The sequence below is a fragment of the Setaria viridis genome, chromosome 4 (genome assembly GCF_005286985.2).
Source record: "Setaria viridis chromosome 4, Setaria_viridis_v4.0, whole genome shotgun sequence".
In the NCBI taxonomy this organism is placed as follows: Eukaryota; Viridiplantae; Streptophyta; class Magnoliopsida; order Poales; family Poaceae; genus Setaria; species Setaria viridis.
Window position 1 is genome coordinate 37,819,530 of NC_048266.2, and position 19,385 is coordinate 37,838,914.

At 41.6% G+C, this 19,385-nt stretch overlaps 4 protein-coding genes across 17 annotated transcripts; 1 reads left to right on the top strand and 3 right to left on the bottom strand.

The window, feature by feature from the left end:
- Positions 1-294: 294 nt before the first annotated feature.
- Positions 295-4,293, top strand: LOC117852604 (uncharacterized). 4 transcript variants are annotated; one of them, XM_034734761.2, is made up of 4 exons: positions 295-597; positions 674-826; positions 1,326-1,438; positions 3,697-4,293. In XM_034734761.2, exons 3-4 carry the CDS (start codon positions 1,337-1,339, stop codon positions 4,084-4,086), a joined length of 492 nt encoding a protein of 163 aa, XP_034590652.1. In that variant the 5' UTR covers positions 295-597; positions 674-826; positions 1,326-1,336; the 3' UTR covers positions 4,087-4,293. The 4 variants fall into 4 exon arrangements, with proteins under 4 accessions (XP_034590652.1, XP_034590654.1, XP_034590655.1 ...); XM_034734763.2 differs by having other exon boundaries at positions 3,700-4,293; XM_034734764.2 differs by lacking the exon at positions 1,326-1,438 and having other exon boundaries at positions 674-737.
- A 265-nt stretch (positions 4,294-4,558) lies between these two features.
- Positions 4,559-8,743, bottom strand: LOC117852600 (geranylgeranyl transferase type-2 subunit alpha 1). Its single transcript, XM_034734752.2, has 8 exons — positions 8,527-8,743; positions 7,911-8,070; positions 7,607-7,773; positions 7,419-7,523; positions 6,176-6,958; positions 5,910-6,099; positions 5,636-5,810; positions 4,559-5,261 (listed from the first exon to the last, which is right to left on the bottom strand). The coding sequence occupies exons 1-8, from the start codon at positions 8,640-8,642 to the stop codon at positions 4,870-4,872; spliced, it is 2,088 nt and encodes a 695-aa protein (XP_034590643.1). The 5' UTR covers positions 8,643-8,743; the 3' UTR covers positions 4,559-4,869.
- Positions 8,744-8,999: 256 nt separating this feature from the next.
- Positions 9,000-14,603, bottom strand: LOC117852602 (probable 3-hydroxyisobutyrate dehydrogenase, mitochondrial). 11 transcript variants are annotated; one of them, XM_034734757.2, is made up of 11 exons: positions 14,298-14,596; positions 14,065-14,165; positions 13,797-13,885; positions 11,835-11,949; positions 11,515-11,665; positions 11,229-11,311; positions 11,017-11,112; positions 10,790-10,932; positions 10,520-10,604; positions 9,405-9,484; positions 9,000-9,300 (listed from the first exon to the last, which is right to left on the bottom strand). In XM_034734757.2, the coding sequence occupies exons 2-11, from the start codon at positions 14,161-14,163 to the stop codon at positions 9,213-9,215; spliced, it is 1,029 nt and encodes a 342-aa protein (XP_034590648.1). In that variant the 5' UTR covers positions 14,164-14,165; positions 14,298-14,596; the 3' UTR covers positions 9,000-9,212. The 11 variants fall into 11 exon arrangements, with proteins under 11 accessions (XP_034590648.1, XP_072149433.1, XP_072149432.1 ...); XM_072293332.1 differs by having other exon boundaries at positions 14,065-14,201; XM_072293331.1 differs by having other exon boundaries at positions 14,277-14,596.
- Positions 14,604-14,941: 338 nt separating this feature from the next.
- Positions 14,942-19,042, bottom strand: LOC117852601 (uncharacterized). Its single transcript, XM_034734753.2, has 9 exons — positions 18,865-19,042; positions 17,438-17,890; positions 17,133-17,307; positions 16,736-17,030; positions 16,507-16,579; positions 16,314-16,404; positions 15,916-15,995; positions 15,590-15,837; positions 14,942-15,456 (listed from the first exon to the last, which is right to left on the bottom strand). Exons 1-8 carry the CDS (start codon positions 18,907-18,909, stop codon positions 15,598-15,600), a joined length of 1,452 nt encoding a protein of 483 aa, XP_034590644.1. The 5' UTR covers positions 18,910-19,042; the 3' UTR covers positions 14,942-15,456; positions 15,590-15,597.
- Positions 19,043-19,385: the final 343 nt, after the last annotated feature.

The following is a 19,385-nucleotide window of genomic DNA, read 5'->3' on the forward strand; positions in this document are numbered from 1 at the left end:
GAGTGCTAGAAGCTGCCAAAAAAAAAATGAGGCGACCCGCAATCCCATGGTAGAGATTGTGGGGATGGCAGCGGATCGGTTCGGAGCTGATATCCGTGGATTTCGGGTTTCGGTTCCTAGTTTTCGTCGTTTTTCGGGTTTAAATACCCGAATGCTTCGGGTTTGGGACGGATTATTATCCACCCGTGGAGCTCCGTCTGGCCCCGAAACATTGATCCCACTGAATGCCCACCTAGCAAACGCTAGGTATATAACGCCCTCCGTCCCGCACCCAGGCGCCCCCGGCCCCCCCGCACCCCGCGTCCCCGCCGCCCCGCGACCGCGTGGCCGCACTCCCGGTCTCCCGCGCGCGGCACGCCGCAGGCCGCACCCAGCCGGCCAGCCGCGCTCGCCTCCTGCTCCTCCGCCCCGCGCCCCCGCCGCCTGCTCCTCCGCCGTCCGCCTCCTGCTCCTCCGCCGCCCCGCCCGCTCCACCCCGGCACCCCGCCCGCTCCGCCCCGCCGCCCGCACCCCGCCGTCCCGCGACTCCCGCACGCCGCACCCAGCCGCGCCCGCCTCCTGCTCCTCCGCCCCGCCGCGATTCCAGCAGTCCAGGAGGTACGGCGGCACATCCTTTTCCCTAGATCTCGAATTTCATGCATCATCTAAGTGTTTGCCTTTTTGCATTTGTAAGGAAGCGAGCAATGTCAGCTCCTGGTGCTTCGAGTGGATCTCAAGCTGCTGCTGCATCTCAATCTGTGGGTTCTCGTCCTCAAACTCGTCGATGTACATAACCAAGAATTTAAAAAGAGCTTCAGGGAGGGTTTGGCTCTAATTCCCCAAACAGGTACAACAATTTAGAATTATATACTCGCCAAAGTAAATAAGAAATGAGAGATCATACATTCAAGGTCTCATTAATAGAAGAATTACTAAATGAAAGAATGAGATATCAAAGATTGAATCTGGAGCTCAAAAGTAGTGTACTGTCACATGTGAAATTAGCAATGCATACTCCCTCCGTCCCAAAAAAACAAGTCATTCTAAGCTTGTCTTAAGTTAAACTTTCTCAACTTTGACCAAATTTATAGAGAAAGTATCAATGTTTATGGCATCAAATAGGTATATTATAAAAACATATCTCATGATAAATCTAAGGCACTTATTTCATACCATAAATATATGTAGTTTTTTCTATAATCTTGGTCAAATTTTAAAAAGTTTGACTTTGGACAATCCTAAAACGACTTTTTTTTTTTGGATGGAGGGAGTATAGCCCAACCACAGCTAATATATCTCTACTATAAGTCTATAATTTAGTACTACTCAGATTAGTCAAATTGTAGTGGGAACAAACATGCACATGCATCCATGCTACTTGCATGAAGTGCGCATCCGTCAGATCAGCGCGGAGGATCAGAAGCCTGTATCCGTCAGATCAGCGCGGAGGATCTGTAAGGTGTGTGCTTTCTTTCTTCCCCTATGATCCCTCTCTTTCATGTTTTCCCTAACTCTGGATCGTCTGATTCGTTTTTTGAGAGTGAACTTTGCTGTCCATCTATAGGATTCTTTAGATGCGCACTTCATGCAAGTAACATGGATGCGTGTGCATGTTTGTTCCCACTACAATTTGACTAATCTGAGTAGTACTAAATTATAGACTTATAGTAGAGATATATTAGCTGTGGTTGTGCTATACTCCCTCCGTCCAAAAAAAAAACAAGTCGTTTTAGGATTGTCCTAAGTCAAACTTTTTAAAATTTGACCAAGATTATAGAAAAAACTACATATATTTATGGTATGAAATAAGTGCCTTAGATTTATCATGAGATATGTTTTTATAATATACCTATTTGATGCCATAAACATTGATACTTTCTCTATAAATTTGGTCAAAGTTGAGAAAGTTTAACTTAAGACAAGCTTAGAATGACTTGTTTTTTTGGGACGGAGGGAGTATGCATTGCTAATTTCACATGTGACAGTACACTACTTTTGAGCTCCAGATTCAATCTTTGATATCTCATTCTTTCATTTAGTAATTCTTCTATTAATGAGACCTTGAATGTATGATCTCTCATTTCTTATTTACTTTGGCGAGTATATAATTCTAAATTGTTGTACCTGTTTGGGGAATTAGAGCCAAACTCTCCTTGAAGCTCTTTTTAAATTCTTGGTTATGTAATCTAAATTAGTTTTCTCCCCTTTTTCTCAGTTTGGGCCTAGGGCCTTGTACATGTACATATTCTTTTTCTTATATAAAACCAAAAAGATCCAGTAGGGGCCTTACCTACTGTTTCATCAAAAAAAATTTTGTTTGGTACTAGTATGATCTATTTGTGTCTACCTGTAGTGCGCATTGAATGGGCATCTTTTTTCACTCCATAAAATCTTGCTGTGTTGCCCAGAACATTGCTTGCAGCTGAGCATGAACTGGTTCTATTGTGCTTAGTTACAAAATGAAATTGAACTATATGTGGTTGCATTTGTCAGTTCTAGAATCGATTCGGTTCAATTGAGTTTATGTTCCAGCACAGATTTTCTAAGACGTCTAACTGATCTGAGCAACCACGATTTCATTTGCTCACGCCATGTTGTTGGTTAGGAATTGATCCTTTGCCCTTGCTGCCCCCATCTCTTTGTCCGTCTTCATGTTGTGCTATGCCTTTGCATAAAAGTTACCAGTTCCCAAAAAAAATATGTTAGTACACATCAGTCTGCTTGACCTCTGTATAAAATTAGTCATGTAGTCCCTCATGATTTATTTGAAATAAAACATGCTGGGCAATTAAATTAACCTGATGGTTAATTAATAATGTGTGACATTACAGTTGTTACTTTCCTTCCAGTGTACCTTATGTTCTGGTTAACCTATAAAATGCCTATTTTTGATATTAGCTTTCTGGTTATCATATATTTCTTGCATACCTTATCTCCTGAAGTTCTTGTTTCTGCCAGCATTGCCACTTCATGACGATATACAAAGCAAATGACTCCAGCAAGTACTGCATACATATGTAGAGCCACACAGTGAAGTAATGCTAGAAAATTAGATTTCGATAGCTCACATCCTACCTGTGTGTCGATTCAGTACATAGAACATCACCCTAGTGCATACCATAAGACCCATCAGCTAAAAGGAACATCTGCACTACAGATTCCATTGTCGGCCTTTTGCTTCTTTCTTCATCCAAGCATGAAACAACCACTCTTTTTGGTTCAATCCTTTTGCCCCCCTTTTTGCTGCAATATAAACTTGCCATTTGCTGGTTGTAGTATGGAACTTGCCATTTATCATGTAAAGGAACCTTTGTACTCATGTTTGTTATTTTTCCCCTTTCATTGGACGAGACTTTGGAGGCAATGGATGCTTTGTTGTTATGTATGTGATGTTCTGCTAGCGTCAGATATGGATGCTTTGTTACCTATGTGTTGTTCTGTAAGCGTCAGTCCAGAGCAGCACCATGGATTCTTGTAAATACTATTATGTATATGCTACAATAGTAGTGTAGGGTCCGTTACCATTGTTTCTGCCAGCCAAACACAGGTAAGGAAGTTATTATCGTTACAGCAGGCTACCAAACTAAATCTGGGAATGATTACTCTGCAACAGATAGCGGGGTAGTTGATAACATTACCGTTACCACCTCATTGGCCGAACCAAATGCCACCTTTATTTATTCTGTTACCACCACTGATTATGGAATGCTTCTCTAGCAGAGGGGAAGCCTCGCCACAATGGAAGGACCATCGGTGCCATCTCAAGCTATCCCAGTTTCAGAAGATGCTTATTGCAACAGCACACCTGTTCCACTGGATGCTGCTGGCAGCAGCTCACCGGCTGTCACCAAACTCCGGAAGCTGCTGTTCCGGAGGATGCTGATCGGCGTGAATGATGGCCGCTACTTCCTTGGGCTGTTCCACTGCATCGACAAGCAAGGGAACATAATCCTCCAGGATGCAGTGGAGTACCGCAGTGCCCGCCATTCTTCACCTCCTACAGAGCAGCGCTGCCTGGGAATCATCCTGATCCCGGCCACTTGCCGCTCGTCTTGCCAGGTTGATTGTTCGATTGAAGAGAAGATGTCACTCTTGTGTTTGGAGTGAATGGTGCTTCTGATGATGTTGTGGTTTCCAAGCCACTGAGCATAGATGAACACTTGTACAACATTCTTGGTCTTTCTGAGACTTAATTTGCAACCAATTCTGTAATCTGAGAGGTCTTGCATGCTTTTGCTGTATTAACTGACATCTGAAGAAAATTGGTGTTCATATTTTCTCAAGAATTGTTTATTTGAAACATTTAATTGGTCATTTGGGAGTTTCTAGGTATTGGATGATCAGATGCAGCTGGAAAGTACTTCATACATGAACATCTCTACTATGACAGTGAGTTAATTTCCACATAATCTTTAGTTTCAGAGTTACAACTATCATTAAAAAAACAGGAGTTAACAAGAGAGCATGCCAACAGAAATTACAAATTTATGTGCTAGTGAAGTCTGGGCCTGCAAGAGTAGAAGCAAAGAGCCTCTGCCAGGGAATTTAGCTTGATATTTTCTTGAAAAGAAAAGAGAAGGGAAGAAAATCTGCAGCACATCGATTGCATTCAAACTACCGAAGTTTAATTACAGCATCATTAATGGATAACCCTCGGTCAGGGTGCAACCTCACTGATACAAGATGTAAATAGCAGTGTATCATGGTATGTATGATCTACGACAGTTGATTGCTGAAAAATCATAACTCTAACGTCATGTTCGTGTCTCAGATTTGCTTAAATAAATATAGTAGTACATATGAAGCAAATCAATGGCTGCTAGCAAAATTTAGTTTACACTGAACTTTGACACTATCCAAGTATGCGCACTCTCAAGCGAAAGCCATCAATTAATTGACACATTCTCCATTGATCGATTTTAGAGAAGGAATAAGCGTCATGATAAGAGTTCTGAAGTTCTCCTTGCTAGCAACTGCATTTCCTTTGATATCAAGCTGTGCCAACTTCAGAGATTTGAAGAACAGTATGGCATCCCAGTATTCCTCCACGTTGATATTTTTCTTTTGGCATTCTTCAAAGGCTTCACATACTTCGATCTTGTGTGAGAAAGGAGATGAGCAGATATAACGTGTTGTGTCGATTGAGTGAGCTCCAATCTCGTTGAATGATAAATCCAGTACTTTCAAAAACATTATCTTCGTAAGGGGTTCAAGTGCTGTGAAACTACTGATATGGTTGTTGCTGATGTTCAAGGACACAAGCTGCTGCAAAGCCTCCAAACCTTATTAAAAGATAAAAAAAAAGTTAGCATCTTTAAGCCATTGTTCCTCAAGTATTATCAAGCACTCCCTCCGTCCCAAATTACAATTCATTTTGGCTTTTCTAGATACATTAATTTTGCTATGTATCTAGACATAGTATATATCTAGGTGCATATCAAAAGCTATATACCTACAAAAGCCAAAACGAATAGTAATTTGGGACGGAGGGAGTATTAGCGAATGACTAGGCAAATTATCTCAGCAAAGTAGTTTAACATGATTATCAGTTCTGCAATTGCATTTGAGAAGCTAATTTGCATGCCCTGTCACACTGATAAATATCGTAATGCTCCTCGTTTCCTTTTGAATTAAGTTAGGTTGGTTAAATGCTAACCTTCAATTGATCTAAGACTGTTATGGCTTAGGTCCAGCACTTGAACCCACATCAGGCGTTCCACAAATCCAACACATGTTAACGACAATCTGCAAAGTTGCACATGATTCAGCGGAACTGAATTTTGAACCTGAACTGAACAGTGCTTCATGAAAGTCTCCATGTCACATGTTAACTGCATGCAAAAGTTAAGTTAGACAACAACACATTATCCCTTAGCAAAGTTGCTTCAACATCTTCAAAAAAAAGTTGCTTCAAACATTCTTTATACTACCTTGTCCATTAGGACTAAGCTCCGCTCATCCTCATAGTACTGTTTATGAGATGGATCCAAGTGAATCAAGTCACTGAAGTGCGCCAGTGCCTCTTCACAGTATTTCTTCCTTTCAATGGGAGATCTCCCACGGGACTTTATAGCAGCACAAGCAAGCAATAGCCGGGCTAATGTCAAGTTCACAAACTTGCTGGAAAAGAGAGTCTTATGAGAATGGAGGTTAAATTCATGAAAAAAAGAGCTTCAGAATGAATTTAGAGCCTAACCATTTATCATCAGGTAGTTCTCTGAAAAGGTCTATTTCCTCAGTTAGTCTTTCAAAATGCCAATTTGAATCCTCAACCAAGGCACTAGTGATCTTTAGCGGATCAAAAGGGATAGCTTTGCAGTTTCCATGAGACTCTAATGATTCTGAACAGTTCCAGGCAACTGGCTTATCAAACAGATCTATACCCTGGGCATCGTCGCTTATCAATTCAATAGTAAATGTAAAATGCACAGGACAATTGTAGTTAGAGCCACTTCTAGACACAATGCCATCTGAGGAGGGTATGCTCACTTCAACGGAATATTGCTGCGAACTGCTGCATTCATTTGTAATCTGAAGATATGTGGTCCAACAGTTAGAATACCCAGAATCTGTCACTGAAAGGGCCCTCCAGTGAACATCCTTACCAAAGTCCAAATCAGATTTTAACTTCACACTTGATTGATTTAATCCTTTGACAGGCTCATTAAAATAGAGAACGATGGGTACAGTCTTTTCCTTCAGTGAGTGACACCAAATGGATGACAGTGTGTTCTGCTCAACATTTTCCTTGACAAAAGAGGAACTGAGCTTTGCACCATCACAAGGCCATGAAGCAATCAGCTGTGGGTTATCTGGAGAAGATGTTTGAGCTAAAAGCCAGAGGTGATAGAACCATCCACTTTGGTCGCTTGGATCTGTGAAAAGAGCTTGAGTGACAAGTTCAAACTCCTCGGAAAAAATCTTCTGCTTTGATTCGAAACCTTTGCTTTGTTGGATTAGTAGGTTGGACAGAAGTATACTGGAAAAAGGTGCACAAGAACAACATTGTAGCAAACATATAATTAGAAACAAATAAGACCAAGGTAACGCAAAGCAATCAAATGTCACAGGGAAGGGTCTCAATTACATTAAGAATTATAAGAGTTTAAGCTCATCCGTTTCCATTTGCTGTTTCACATGATATGCATCAGATTGCTATATAGTGTCGGTTCAGTTGCTCAGTAACTTGTGCACAGTCTACTACAGCCAAAATAAGCCTAACCTGGAAGAGCATAAATTTTTCACTCAATTGGATGTTATTAGTTAAATTTGTTTGATAACCCCCATCTAGTGACATGAGACATAAGTTTAGAACAAATTTCTAGCATCACCACATGGACAAGTTAAAAGTCTGAGAAAGCATTCCAAAAGACTATCCATAAAACAACAATTGTATAGCTAACATTTACAAAGAACAGACATAAATAGCAAATGTATACCTACGATTATGCCATGCTGAGTAATTACTGAAGTTGTCACTGATCTTATCCATCGTATACTTAAGCTCTTCCTCATCTGGCACCCCCATGAATCTTGCAAGGAACCTGCTCAAGGGGGGGGGGGGGGGGGGGGGGGGATGAGTCCAAGCAGATGATGTTGACTTTACTCTCCAACAACAGAGACCTACCTTCGGTAATTCCATCCATGAAAATTCCTGGCATCTACCTTTAATAGTTTATTTAAGAGGCCGAATTCACGCTTGGAATCCACTGGAGCTAGCTTTTGGTTTAGCAACCACTTCCGGTGATACCAAGCCCCATAGGACTTTGGGTTCTGCCTCAGAGCAACCTCGACCTTCAAAATTCCACATTTGAGTATCATTCAAGCAGTCAGCTACATAGGCACTTGAACCTGAAACGACTAAAGCATAAAAAAACACAAGAGGTGTGTTTGAATTTACTGAAAGATTGTTGATAGATCAGAGAACTCACCACCCTGAGCTCATCGTCAACAGCAGACCTGATGGCCTCTGGGTCAGATAGCTCCTTGATGTTGTGCTGGAACGCAAGCTTACGGTAGTTCCATGCAGTGTAGGCCTCTGGATTTATCTCGAGCAGCTTGAAGCTCAAACCAATCGCCTCCTTGGTGTACCTACAGGCCCCAGCCATTGTTCAAGAAAGTCCAGCGTGTTATTAAGCACTACTTTGGAAGACTGAATTTGTGACCTTTTGCTACTTTGGAAGCCCAGTGTCGATAAGGTAACAAAGGTGAAATTGCAACAGAGACAATCCAATCCGATCTGTTTCTTTCTTTTGGGCTGATTAAGCAACCGATAATTTGCTACGATATGAATCAGGCCAGGAAATGTGAACATCCCAACCAAACAATGAGGCAACCCTGGGTTCATCGCAGCTTCGAGAAAGAAGCAGGCAATACGACACGAACGAAGAAGTAAAATTTGCATCTTTCCTCCACAAGAACAATGTCAAGCCACGCAAGCTAAACCGAAGCTCTATCCCGAGAGCCCGCCCACCGGAAGCGACGGGTGCTAGACGGAGCAAGGGGAGGAGGAGGAGGGGGGAGGGAGTAGCGCGGGCGGCGGCTTACGTGCGGGAGTGGTGGTTCTGCAGGACCTGGGCCTGGAGGTCCCGGAGCTTGGCGGCTTTCGCTGACGCCGCCTTCTCGTCCTCCGGCTTCGCCGGGCGCCGCGGCCGGCCGTGCATCGCCTCCTCCCCTCCTCTGTCGCCGGCGTCGCGGGTGCGGGGGATTGGATCTCAGGGAGAGCGGCGGGTCCTTCACACTTCCAAGTAGGCCCCTTCCTTTTTCTCCTGGGACCTGTGGCAGTAGTAGTAGGCTATGACTCGTGCAGTCGTCGTGTCTTGGGTTACTTGGCTAGCTGGGCCACCGGCCCAGCCAGCCAGCCACCTGAGTCCCCAGCATGCAGTAACTGCAGAGCTCCCGGCGGCCGCCGCTGCCGTCGGCCCGGCGCCGTGGTTCTTCAGCGTGGTAACTTCTATCTGATCACACAATGCTCCTCAGATCAATGCATCTGGTTTCCGTTGGCCAGGACAGAAACGAAGTTGCTTGAAACTGGCCGTTTATTGGATCTTTGTTAAAAGAAGTCTCGGAACAGTCTATTGCCGATTGCCGAGAGCAAACCAACAACAGTTTACAAAGGTGATCATCTCACCATGTGTCCATGTCTCAGTACAACACTACACAGTTTACACCGGAATTTATTTGTTTTATTCATTTGGTGAACATGCGGCACAATTGCTAGAGCAGCTACAAGATCACTCTTCATCCTTGCCAGCATAGTAATGGCGGAATGCGCATGAGAAGTCCTTGAGTTCGCAGCCATCCTTGCAGAGCTTTCGGTAACTGCAGAGCGCACCGGGTTAGTTGTGCCGAAAATAAATGGGAAAACATCTGGTATGAGGTGAGTTAGATAGCAAAGCAGTGGAAACTGGAAAGAAGCATATTACATTTCAAGTGCCTCAGAGCCCAAGGGACATTTGAAGCCGACTCCAGATGCAGAGGCCATCGCCAAATCCAAATCTTTAGCCTGCAGAAGGATGCAATCCATGAACCCAGTTGAATCTGATAAGCTCTTAGTTTTTTTTTCTCGAACGACGCAAAAGAGCTGCATGTCATTTCATTAAGAGAGGAAAGAGAAAGAGAGTACAACGAGTCCGGTTAAGTACTAAAACCCAAGCACTGAGCACACCCCCACACACCTACACAGCGAAGCTTACAGACGCGCCACAACACCAAGCATGACCTCGACCAAAGACCCCCTGACCTAGACTGATTGGGCCAGCAACCTCACTAGGAGTTCCTGGAGTTTTTTTGCCCCAGCCATGCCCCAAACGCTACTCTCATCAGTCACTGTCTGGAGCAGCAAAGAGGTGCTTGGCCTAGATTCTCAAAAACACTAGCAAAGAGGTGCTTGGCCTAGCATTCTCAAAAACACATGAATTCCTGTGTTTCCAAACTTCCCAGGTAACCAGGATAATTAGCGAGTTAAGCCTTTTCCTTATCTCCTTAGAGCGCAATGCCTTCCTCCACCAAAAAGAAAAACGAGCCTCAGAAGGTGAGGGTATCAGGACTGTCAGTTGTAGAGGTTGGAGGATCAAGGACCAAATCTGCCTTGTAAAAACACAGCCAACTAAAGATGCTGAATGGTTTCCTCCTCTGGATCACAAAAAGGACAGGCCTCAGGGTGAGGCAATCCTCATTTGGCAAGACGGTCTGCAATCCAACATCTATTGTTGATGACTAACCAAATGAAGAATTTGCAACGAAGGGGTGCCCAACTCTTCCAAATCCTCCTCCAGGGAGCAAATTTAATGGTTCCAACAAAGAAGGCAGCATAGAGCTCTTAGTTTTTTTGTAAGGGAAACTTCTTCTTTTCTTGAAAGGGTTTCTGAGGGAAACCTTTGAAGCAGCATTTATCAGAGCAAGACATGAATAAGAATTAGTAATAGGCAGCAATTGACATCAGGCACACCAGCTTGTCTTTAGGTGAACCAACTATTAAGCGTGTACTTGGTATTCTACAGAAGGTTTCGATCAAGCAGGGAATTTATTGTCACAATACCATTAATTTGGAGGTGAAACCACCGTCATAATTCCTTGATGATGGCACACCCTCCATAACTCCAGGAACTGGGTTATATGTGTCACTGTCGAAGTCAACAGAAAACAAAGCCACATAAATTCAGATGATGCAACATATCCGAACTTCTAAGAAACTAGCTTCTATACATCAGTACACAAAGTAAAACATTGCCACACTTTCCAATGCTTGAGGAAGTAGATCCCATAAACATTGCAACTGATTGAAATTGGATAAGAGAAGAGACAATACCTACTCCAGCAGCGAGCACTTGAGCAATTGAAAATGTCTGTAAGAGTACTTGCTTTGATCCCAAGATTCTGACCAAGAGCAAAGGCCTCCGAGACCCCGAGCATGCTGATCGCCATTGCCATGTTGTTACAGATCTTTGCAGCCTTAAATATTCAATATCAAGCGTGAGTCGGAATCATCTGCACATCAAGAATTATCAGTGAAGAAGCGGAGTTAACAAAACTTGCCGAGCCATTTCCAGCACCACCGCAGTAGATTGCCCTTTTCCCCATTGAGAGAAGAAGGGGCTTGGCTGCTAAATATGCTTCCTCTAGACCACCCACCTGTACATCATTGCTCGTGAAACATAAAATAAATATCAATTCCTTCTATCTTATCATAATAGTTTTCTTGTCTGATCAAACAGCAACAAGTTATGATGAAAAGCAAGAAATAATACCATGAAAGTTAGCTTCCCAGCTTCTGCAGCAGGAACACCTCCAGACACCGGAGCATCCAGAATCATAGGGTTTTCAGCGTAGCCTGAACAGTGAGAAAAAGCAATGGTGCGTCACTCAAAATTTGATGTTTAGGTAGATTTCTAGAACTAATTGTAGACGGCAACAGAAATAATTGATATTATTGGTAATCTCTTTCGCACATTTAAACTCGAGTATTGAAGTGTTTGACTGACAAAGTGTCAATCAGTAGACCATGACTAAATATTATTATGGTGGAACTTAAACCTTTATTTTCTTTTAAATGGCATCTTGAGATGGCTGCCGATATCTTTCTTGATGTTTGTGGATCAACTGTAGATGAATCTATGTATAACCATGGTCCAAGGCGGCTACCAGCACCAAGCAAGCCATTAGTTCCATTGTATACCTCTAGAACCTGAAGAACATCTGTGAACGTAAAATTGACAGTTCCAGGAAACAAAATAAGCTGTATTTGTAGAGATTGTTGGATGTAGGACGTTGCACAAAAGGATAACTACTGTCGATATCTGAGAGCATGATACAAGCAGTTTCAAGAATGGGAGTTACATATGCAATCAACTTACATGGGAAGAGGAAGGAAGCATGGTAATCACGACATCACTCGACTCTGAAACTTCAAGTGGAGACTGCTTTGTGGGGATTCCATCGTCTGAGAATTTCTTCATCGAATTTTCATTTCTGATACAGTATATCAGTGTTTGTTGGACGAGAATTTTCCATTAGACGAAATACGAGAAGACTTTTTTCGTAGTTACTTGCTAAGCAAACAAATTCTGAACAAAGAAGAAAATCAATGAGCTCTGACCAGGAATCTTATCTTACTGTTACTAATTGGAGACTCCTTTTGTATCCTCTAGGTGATGCCACCTAGGATGTTAGGTGGACACTCTAGAAAAAAAGAGAAATTCTCACAAAAAAAGCAAAACATCTAGCCATCAATCGGTAGACTCAAATCATCATAGCCATTGGATTGGATCTATTATGTTTCCTAAAAAATTACCCACCTATGCCATTATGAAAATAGCCTAAAATAATCCCCTAAATCTATATCTAAATTACCCACCTCTGCCATTATATAAATAAACTAAAGTAGCCCCTAATCTTCATCAAAATTACCCACTTCTGCCATTATAAAAATAATTTAAAATAACCCCCTAAATTTGCAACTAAATTGCCCACCACTAATACTTAAAAAATAACTTAAAGTAACCCTTAAATTTGTAGCTATATTACTCACATATGCCACTGTTAAAAATAATATGAGGTAATCTTAAATTTGAATCTAAATCACCTTAATTAAAAATACACACCAATATGTGATTCTAAATCGTCTATTTCTTATATTATTAGTATATGATATAATACTTAAGGTATATACGCATGATGTGTATGTTACCATTTATAAATATATAGATGAAGTGATGAGAATATAGATTTATATGTTAAAATTATCGCTTAAGTTTACATTAAACAAATTCAAGTGCATACTTGCGATGCGTGAAAAGTTAAAAATTATAAATGTGGATAGAAACGTTAGAGTAATTACTAACTAAAATATAACACAATCGGATGAAGATAATAGGTATATATGTATTGTGTTCGAATTTTAACAAATGAGAAGTAGCTCAAGGTAATAGTTTTATAGCAATGTGATCTCATTTTTTTTCCATTGAAGGCTCCGTATTAGTTCTCACGAGACACGATAGAAAAAAAAAAGACAAATCCTAGAAATTCTCAAAAAATTAGAAACATCAAACATCAATCCTATAAACTCTAATAATCATAGTTATTGGTCTATTATATTTTCTAAAAAGCTATCCACCAGTATCATTATGAAAATATTCTAAGATAAACCTAAATCTATATCTAAATTACCGAGCCCTACCATTATAAAAAAAATCTAAAGTAACCCCAGTCTTCATCCAATTTATTCATGCATATTATTATAATAAAGTATAACTTAAAGTGTCATTCTAAATTAGTATCTAAGTTACCCGTGTGTGTCGTTATTAAAAGTAACCTTAAGTAAACACCTAAATCTTAATCTAATTATCTTCATGTGCATCATATAGAAATGTCCAATAGTAAACTAATATATGATTCTAAATTATCTATTTATGTTATTGTTAATATAGAAATACTAAGTTAAGGTATATGCGTGATGAGTGTCACCATGTAGATCATTTATACCTGTATTTGAGGAAGTGATGAAAAATATTAATTTTTATGCTAAACACGATGTATGGAGGTGCGATGCAAGATGAAAAAAGTGTGAATGTAGATGAAAAGTGTATAGAGTAAGTACTAGTTAAAAAATCAATCACAACTAGACAAAGATACATACACATCTATACGAGTATTATGTTGAAGTATTGAAAAAATGAGAGAGTAGCGGGTAAACAATTTTGATTGTTAGCTAGAAGTTTCATTTCTAAATAATTTTTAAATACAAAAGATTTAAAAATATTAGCCCGTGCAGGAGCACGGGTTGATGGACTAGTACGTAAGAATAGGGAGGGACTTACGTATCATAAACAGTCACTTTATATCCAGCTGTAATAAGGTTCCTTGCCATATGGGATCCCATATTCCCGAGTCCTATGAATCCGACATTCTGAAAAGTACCAGCAACTCATGAAAACCAACATTGCTGTCGCAGACCGGATGAACTGAGGGAAAAAAAATGTCAAAGCATCTTCCCTTTTTTAATTAAAGTTCTGCTACACGTTCAAATCAAGTTGATAATAGTGTGTGCAGCCACACCAGAAGATCTGAGGATAGATAGTTCAGCACCTCTAGCTGGGACGGAATTGCATGAGAAGAGAAGCCCCGGAGGCAGCTCCGACCCCATCTCTGCACCTTGGAACCGACTCTCCATCCGAACCCCGCCATACCTTGAGCAAGACCGCAGGAAAAGAATCCGCAATTAACTGACGGAGATACCGGAGGGAGAGAAAAAATGAAATTGATTGCTCGTTCCAAGAACAAATCTTGTTGGCTATTACCAGGAAGTTAAGGCTCTTTACCAGGAAAAGGACTCGCTCACTCCAACGTCTGGATGAATTCTCCACCCCGCGGTAATCGAATCAGTAGAATGGGGCCGGAGGAGGAGGAGGAGGACTACGGCGACGAATGGCGACTGCGAGTCTGCGACTACGAGGGGGTCCGCCGCCGTGCTTCGATGGAAAGAAATAAAGCGGGCGAGGTTCGGCGATGCGGGGGCGGGCGCCGGCGAAGAAGAGGAAAGATGGAAATGGTGAGCGTGACCGATGCTTGGAAGTCTCAGTAAGAAAAGATTTGGTTCATCATTTCTCGTCTTTATCCGCTCTATCCAAATCTTGAAATCTTTAGCAGCATGCGTAGCACACTATAACACGCAACTAGTCTAGGATTAGGAAGCCCTGTGTTATCTGTTTTTTGTTTGTCTGTCTGCTTGCTACACTAAGGTTTGCCTGATCTTAATCTAGAAAATTCATGGCATCGAAAAATCTGAAAATTGGATATAGCATATCAAACGAGATACTAGTTTAGCTGCATTGGCTCAGCTGTTTACTCATCTACTCCGCTAAACGAAGTGCTTTGCATCGTCTCTTTAATTTAGTAGCATCATCATCTATTATCAATTTATCATACACGAGAAGAACCTGCAGAATAAGCATCATCAATCATCTTACTGCGAAACCAGCATCACCTCAGTATTTCATTCAATCTCTAGCATTGAATACAATTCTCTGGTTCTCAGCTAAGGCAACTGTATCACAATTCACAATCTGAATATTTCTCACGCGCTGACTAGGAGCCCTCAATATGAGGAAACTACACTTCGTTTACGCATCTATATGGAGTAAATTCACAAATCACAACTGTTAGCTGAACTCACTCAGTGATGTACTTTGTAGTATCCCATCTACTAAACTTACACTGAAGAAACCATATCTGGTGTCAAACTACTTGACCAATAGCATGAACATTGCATACTTGATTCATCTCTGCGTGTTGTGTAAAGATAGCCGTGACCACTCTAAACTCTCCATGTGGCCATATAGCCTCCCTTGAAGTCCACTTGAACATATGTTTTTCCAGGTTTCTGTTCTTGCAATTGCGGCACCCAAGTCCAATGAGCTATAACTACTGTACATATTTTTTTAATAAAAAAACAGCTGCACACCCATAACACTTCGTAATCTGCAGAAGATGACAGCAAGAGAAGAGGTGAGCATATTAGCATAAAAATATACACAGATCATAAGAAGTTTGACACTACTTGAGGGAGATAGGGAGAGACAGATATCACTACTTAAATTTTCTGTTGACAAACCTGAATCATCATACAGCATTATTCCCAGAATTTGGATCATGTCCTTGCTGCCTGTCACCATTATTATCATTTGCATCATTACTCCCAGACTCTGGATGTTGCGCAGCATTGACAGCCTGCTGAGCTAAACGCTGATTCCTCCTAGCCCTCCACCTCATATACTCTACTAGCAGAGAGTTCGTACTAATAGCAATCCCAAACCCAGTGAATGAGGAGAGTAGGACTGCAAGGACTGCATTCACTCTCAACTGCAAATGATTGTAAGATAATAATCAGTAAGGCACAATCATCTATCTGCATCAAATGCCATCAGAAGAATTTCATACCACGTTGTAGAAGATATGAGCAAACAGGATGACAATAGCAAATTGGAATGAAGCATAGGCCCATAGATAGCTCTTTGACACTGTAGGAACAAACAAAAGATATATTTTAATGGTCTTGAGAAGAAAACATTACCATATAACAAAAAGGCATCCTAAGAAAATAGGAAGAATTTAGGGTTTGTTTTTGCGCAGATACTGAAATCAAGTAATTTCACACTATTTCCTCTGCACGAGGGCTACATATCAGGGTCGGCCGTAGTGAAGTACAACACTTTAGTTCTCCTACCTTTGACTGAAAGGACTGTTACATTTCTCTATAAAGTAAACTAGTCTTGTGACGTCGTAAGTACTTATTGTAACAGTATGGATGGAAAAAAGATGAGAGTACGATTAATTACCCATAGTGGATGCTATCATGGAAGAAAGGAGGCCCAACACACATGAGAAAGGCAATGAAATTGCCAGTGCACGTGACCGCAAATCAGTAACCTGTTCCAATGAAAACCAAAGTTACGAAAATTGAAACCAAATGAGAAGTGCAGTCGAACATTCAAAATGCACCAGTAAATGAAGAAAGCAAGGAATACAAACCAGAAGTTGCTCCAAGAAACAGAAGTACGCAAGCATGCTAACCATCACCAGAATTGGAATGTCCTGCCAAAATCTGTTAGAAAGTGAGGTCAGATAATAAATGTGATAGAAATAAACAAATGTGAATACGTCGCAGGCCCATCACCATAGCATGATAGAATGAATCTATTATTTATCTCTCTCAACAATCTTTGCTTGTATTCTTTTCTTTTTGGACAAAACCATTTACCTGTATTGTTGAGCTGCTCTCTGCTGAGCGGCGTTTGCTACCCGTCTGTTTGCAGTTTGACTTGGTATCCTCAGTAAAGTCACAGGTAGATTCTGAACTTCTTGTTTACAGACATCACATATCTTGTTTCCCTTGATGCTAAACCATTTGACAGCACAATCTTGGTGTGCAAGGGCAAGTTCTCCTTTGCAGCTGCACTCCATTTTAAGTGTTTCCCCTCCTTCATTGAGTTCAACAAAACAAATTCTGCAGACTGCCTCTTCTTCAGGAATATCTTCACCTCCATCTTCAGGGACTGTCAGGAACTCAACAATGCACTTCAATGAGAACATGGTGCTTTGTAAAACAAGAATCAGTTTATGAAAGTAACAGAGTAGAGGATTTTAAGAGCATATACCATCAATTGTTTCTTCAATGGCATCGTTTGATGTAGTTGCATCGACTGGAACAGGTCGTGGGGTTGTTGGAATCACACGGATGACACCTAACGAATCTGCCCTTCTCAAACTTCTGTTTTTGCGATTTCCTGGTACTGAAAGCGAACGCTTGATTTTTGCTTCAACTTCTCGGTTCTGTTAGTAGGATAAAACATATTTTAAGAAAAAAATCTTGATTTACAGCATTTTAAACTGGTTCAGTGTAGAAGAGTGTTATCTAGAATTTATGTAAGCGCATATTTTGCAGGAAAACATATATACTTACAGATGTCGATGGAAGACTTTCTAAGTGATTTGATGGAGATGAAACCTTATCAGTAGTTCCTACAGGCGTGACTGGCAGAGAATGGGTCCGTTTTGCTGATAAAGAGTTGATAACCTTTCTAAAAGAAAACGATCTTGCTGTAGTTGGGTTATCCTGCTGCCCTTCAGATGATGTCCCAGGATTCAGAAGGATCACCCGATCTCCGTCCTGGGCTGAACTTCTTGCCCTGAAACTATTCTGAGGCAGGATGTTCTTAATAGATGATTTCGTTCTCGTTGAATTAGGTCTTGGTGGCAAACCAGCTCTCGTTGAACTGGGACTGGAGGATATATTAATTCTTGTCGAAGTAGGTACACCAGTATCCATTGTCCTAGCTGGTATTTGCAATGAAAGGTTTGGCCTTCGTGAATTATGGCCAGGTGTAGTTTGGGCACTGCCATCATGATCCGGTGCCTACAGTCACATTAAGCAACCATGGTCAAGTAAGTCAGATCAAGCCTGGTAAGAGAATGAACTGAAGAAGAAAGATCCCCCACATTCCTTCTGTAGAAGGGGAAGGAGCATTTCATGAACAAGCTCATGAGACTCATCCTAATCTGATATACGAACGCATGAAGGAGTGACAATATCGGACTGCTCCCCACCCCTACCCGAGTCTAGATGTAGCCAGAAGAACATAAATTCGAAGGGACGTAACTGAAACATAATTTATGATTATCTCAATCGGATTTCCTGATTTTAATTTTCTGACTTGAGCACAATCACATGGACAGATCACAGCATTTAAAATGGCAGCTTCTTTAAGGTGTAATCTAGATAATTCATGTGGGTGAGATGCTGGATCTGGTATTCCATTCATCAGAAGATGTGTTCAACTAATTATGCACGCAATTCAATTCCCCAACCACACATGTGACGACATAATCACAAAGTTTCCCGGAAATATAGCAAAATGATTCGGTACAACAGTTTCGTCTGAAGGGGAAGCACGCCTAAAACTAGAAGCAAGCCCAATTTTAGCTCATGTGGCAAGGTGACAGTACATTGAAACAAAGTTAGGCAAACCAGAGCAATCAATGACAACCGAGGGAATACTGCCTGATAAGGCAAAGCAGGAAAGATTCGATCTTTCGGTCCTAATCTAGTTTGCCAAAAGAAAAGAAAAAGTGAAATAGGAGAGCAAATAGCATAACAAAGATTCGCCCAGCTCGCCACAATTCACCTACAAAGCTCGCATCTTTTGAGCGGCAGCAGCAAAATTAAGCTCCGATATTGATTCAACAAGAACTAGATATTAGACGGTACCGCATCATCGCCTCGCGGGAAGCAGGGAATTAGCAGAGCACGAACGAAAACTTAGTTGGAAATGGAGAGAGAGGAAGAATCTCAGGGGAGGAGGACGGCAGAGCACCGCAGGGGAATCTCACCGCGCGATCGCCGAGCTCCGGGGCCTGCCCCTCTGCGTTCTCCATGTAGGATTCGATGAGCTCGAGGGAGAGCCGGCAGAATTCAGCGAGAGGTGAGGGGAGGAAGAGGGAGAGCAAGTGGTGTTGTCTGGTGGAGTTCTTGTTGGGCGGCTCCGGAGCAGCGGCCGGGCAGGAGGGGCTAGGGAGGGCGTCCTTTGCTAATTGCTAATGCCTTTCTTGCATTTTGCTCCCTAGGTTTACTACATATCGCATTTTGTCGCGTACCTATCCGTTCCTAGATGTGGACAAATGCTTGGAGGACACACGTACGCTTTTGAAAATCTCGACCATACATAGTGGAACATGTAATTCATGTAGTAATGTGTGTGTTGGTTTCTTGCTACTTCGTAGCATACACACACACCAAACTTGAGGTTCTAGTGCACCATTATTTTCTTATAACGAACTAAATCACACAAGGTACAGGCCTCGTGCCGTTTTTCTTCATAGATGTAGTCACTACTCACTAGTAGGTGAGCTTT

Coding starts and splice junctions, on each gene's coding strand:
- LOC117852600 (XM_034734752.2), bottom strand. CDS start 8,642: ATGCACGGCCGGCCGCGGCGCCCGGCGAAGCCGGAGGACGAGAAGGCG. Junction 7,774..7,910: donor TTGACGATGAGCTCAGGGTG/GTGAGTTCTCTG, acceptor GGAATTTTGAAG/GTCGAGGTTGCTCTGAGGCA. Junction 6,959..7,418: donor TCAGCATGGCATAATCGTAG/GTATACATTTGC, acceptor ACCTTTTTCCAG/TATACTTCTGTCCAACCTAC.
- LOC117852601 (XM_034734753.2), bottom strand. CDS start 18,909: ATGGAGAACGCAGAGGGGCAGGCCCCGGAGCTCGGCGATCGCGCG. Junction 17,891..18,864: donor CGGAGCTCGGCGATCGCGCG/GTGAGATTCCCC, acceptor ATGTGACTGTAG/GCACCGGATCATGATGGCAG. Junction 15,996..16,313: donor CATGATAGCATCCACTATGG/GTAATTAATCGT, acceptor TTGTTCCTACAG/TGTCAAAGAGCTATCTATGG.
- LOC117852602 (XM_034734754.2), bottom strand. CDS start 14,163: ATGGCGGGGTTCGGATGGAGAGTCGGTTCCAAGGTGCAGAGATGGGGT. Junction 11,950..13,796: donor AAAGTGACTGTTTATGATAC/GTAAGTCCCTCC, acceptor ATACTGTATCAG/AAATGAAAATTCGATGAAGA. Junction 9,485..10,789: donor AGTGCTCGCTGCTGGAGTAG/GTATTGTCTCTT, acceptor ATCCTTCTGCAG/GCTAAAGATTTGGATTTGGC.
- LOC117852604 (XM_034734761.2), top strand. CDS start 1,337: ATGCACATGCATCCATGCTACTTGCATGAAGTGCGCATCCGTCAGATC. Junction 1,439..3,696: donor CAGCGCGGAGGATCTGTAAG/GTGTGTGCTTTC, acceptor ATGCTTCTCTAG/CAGAGGGGAAGCCTCGCCAC.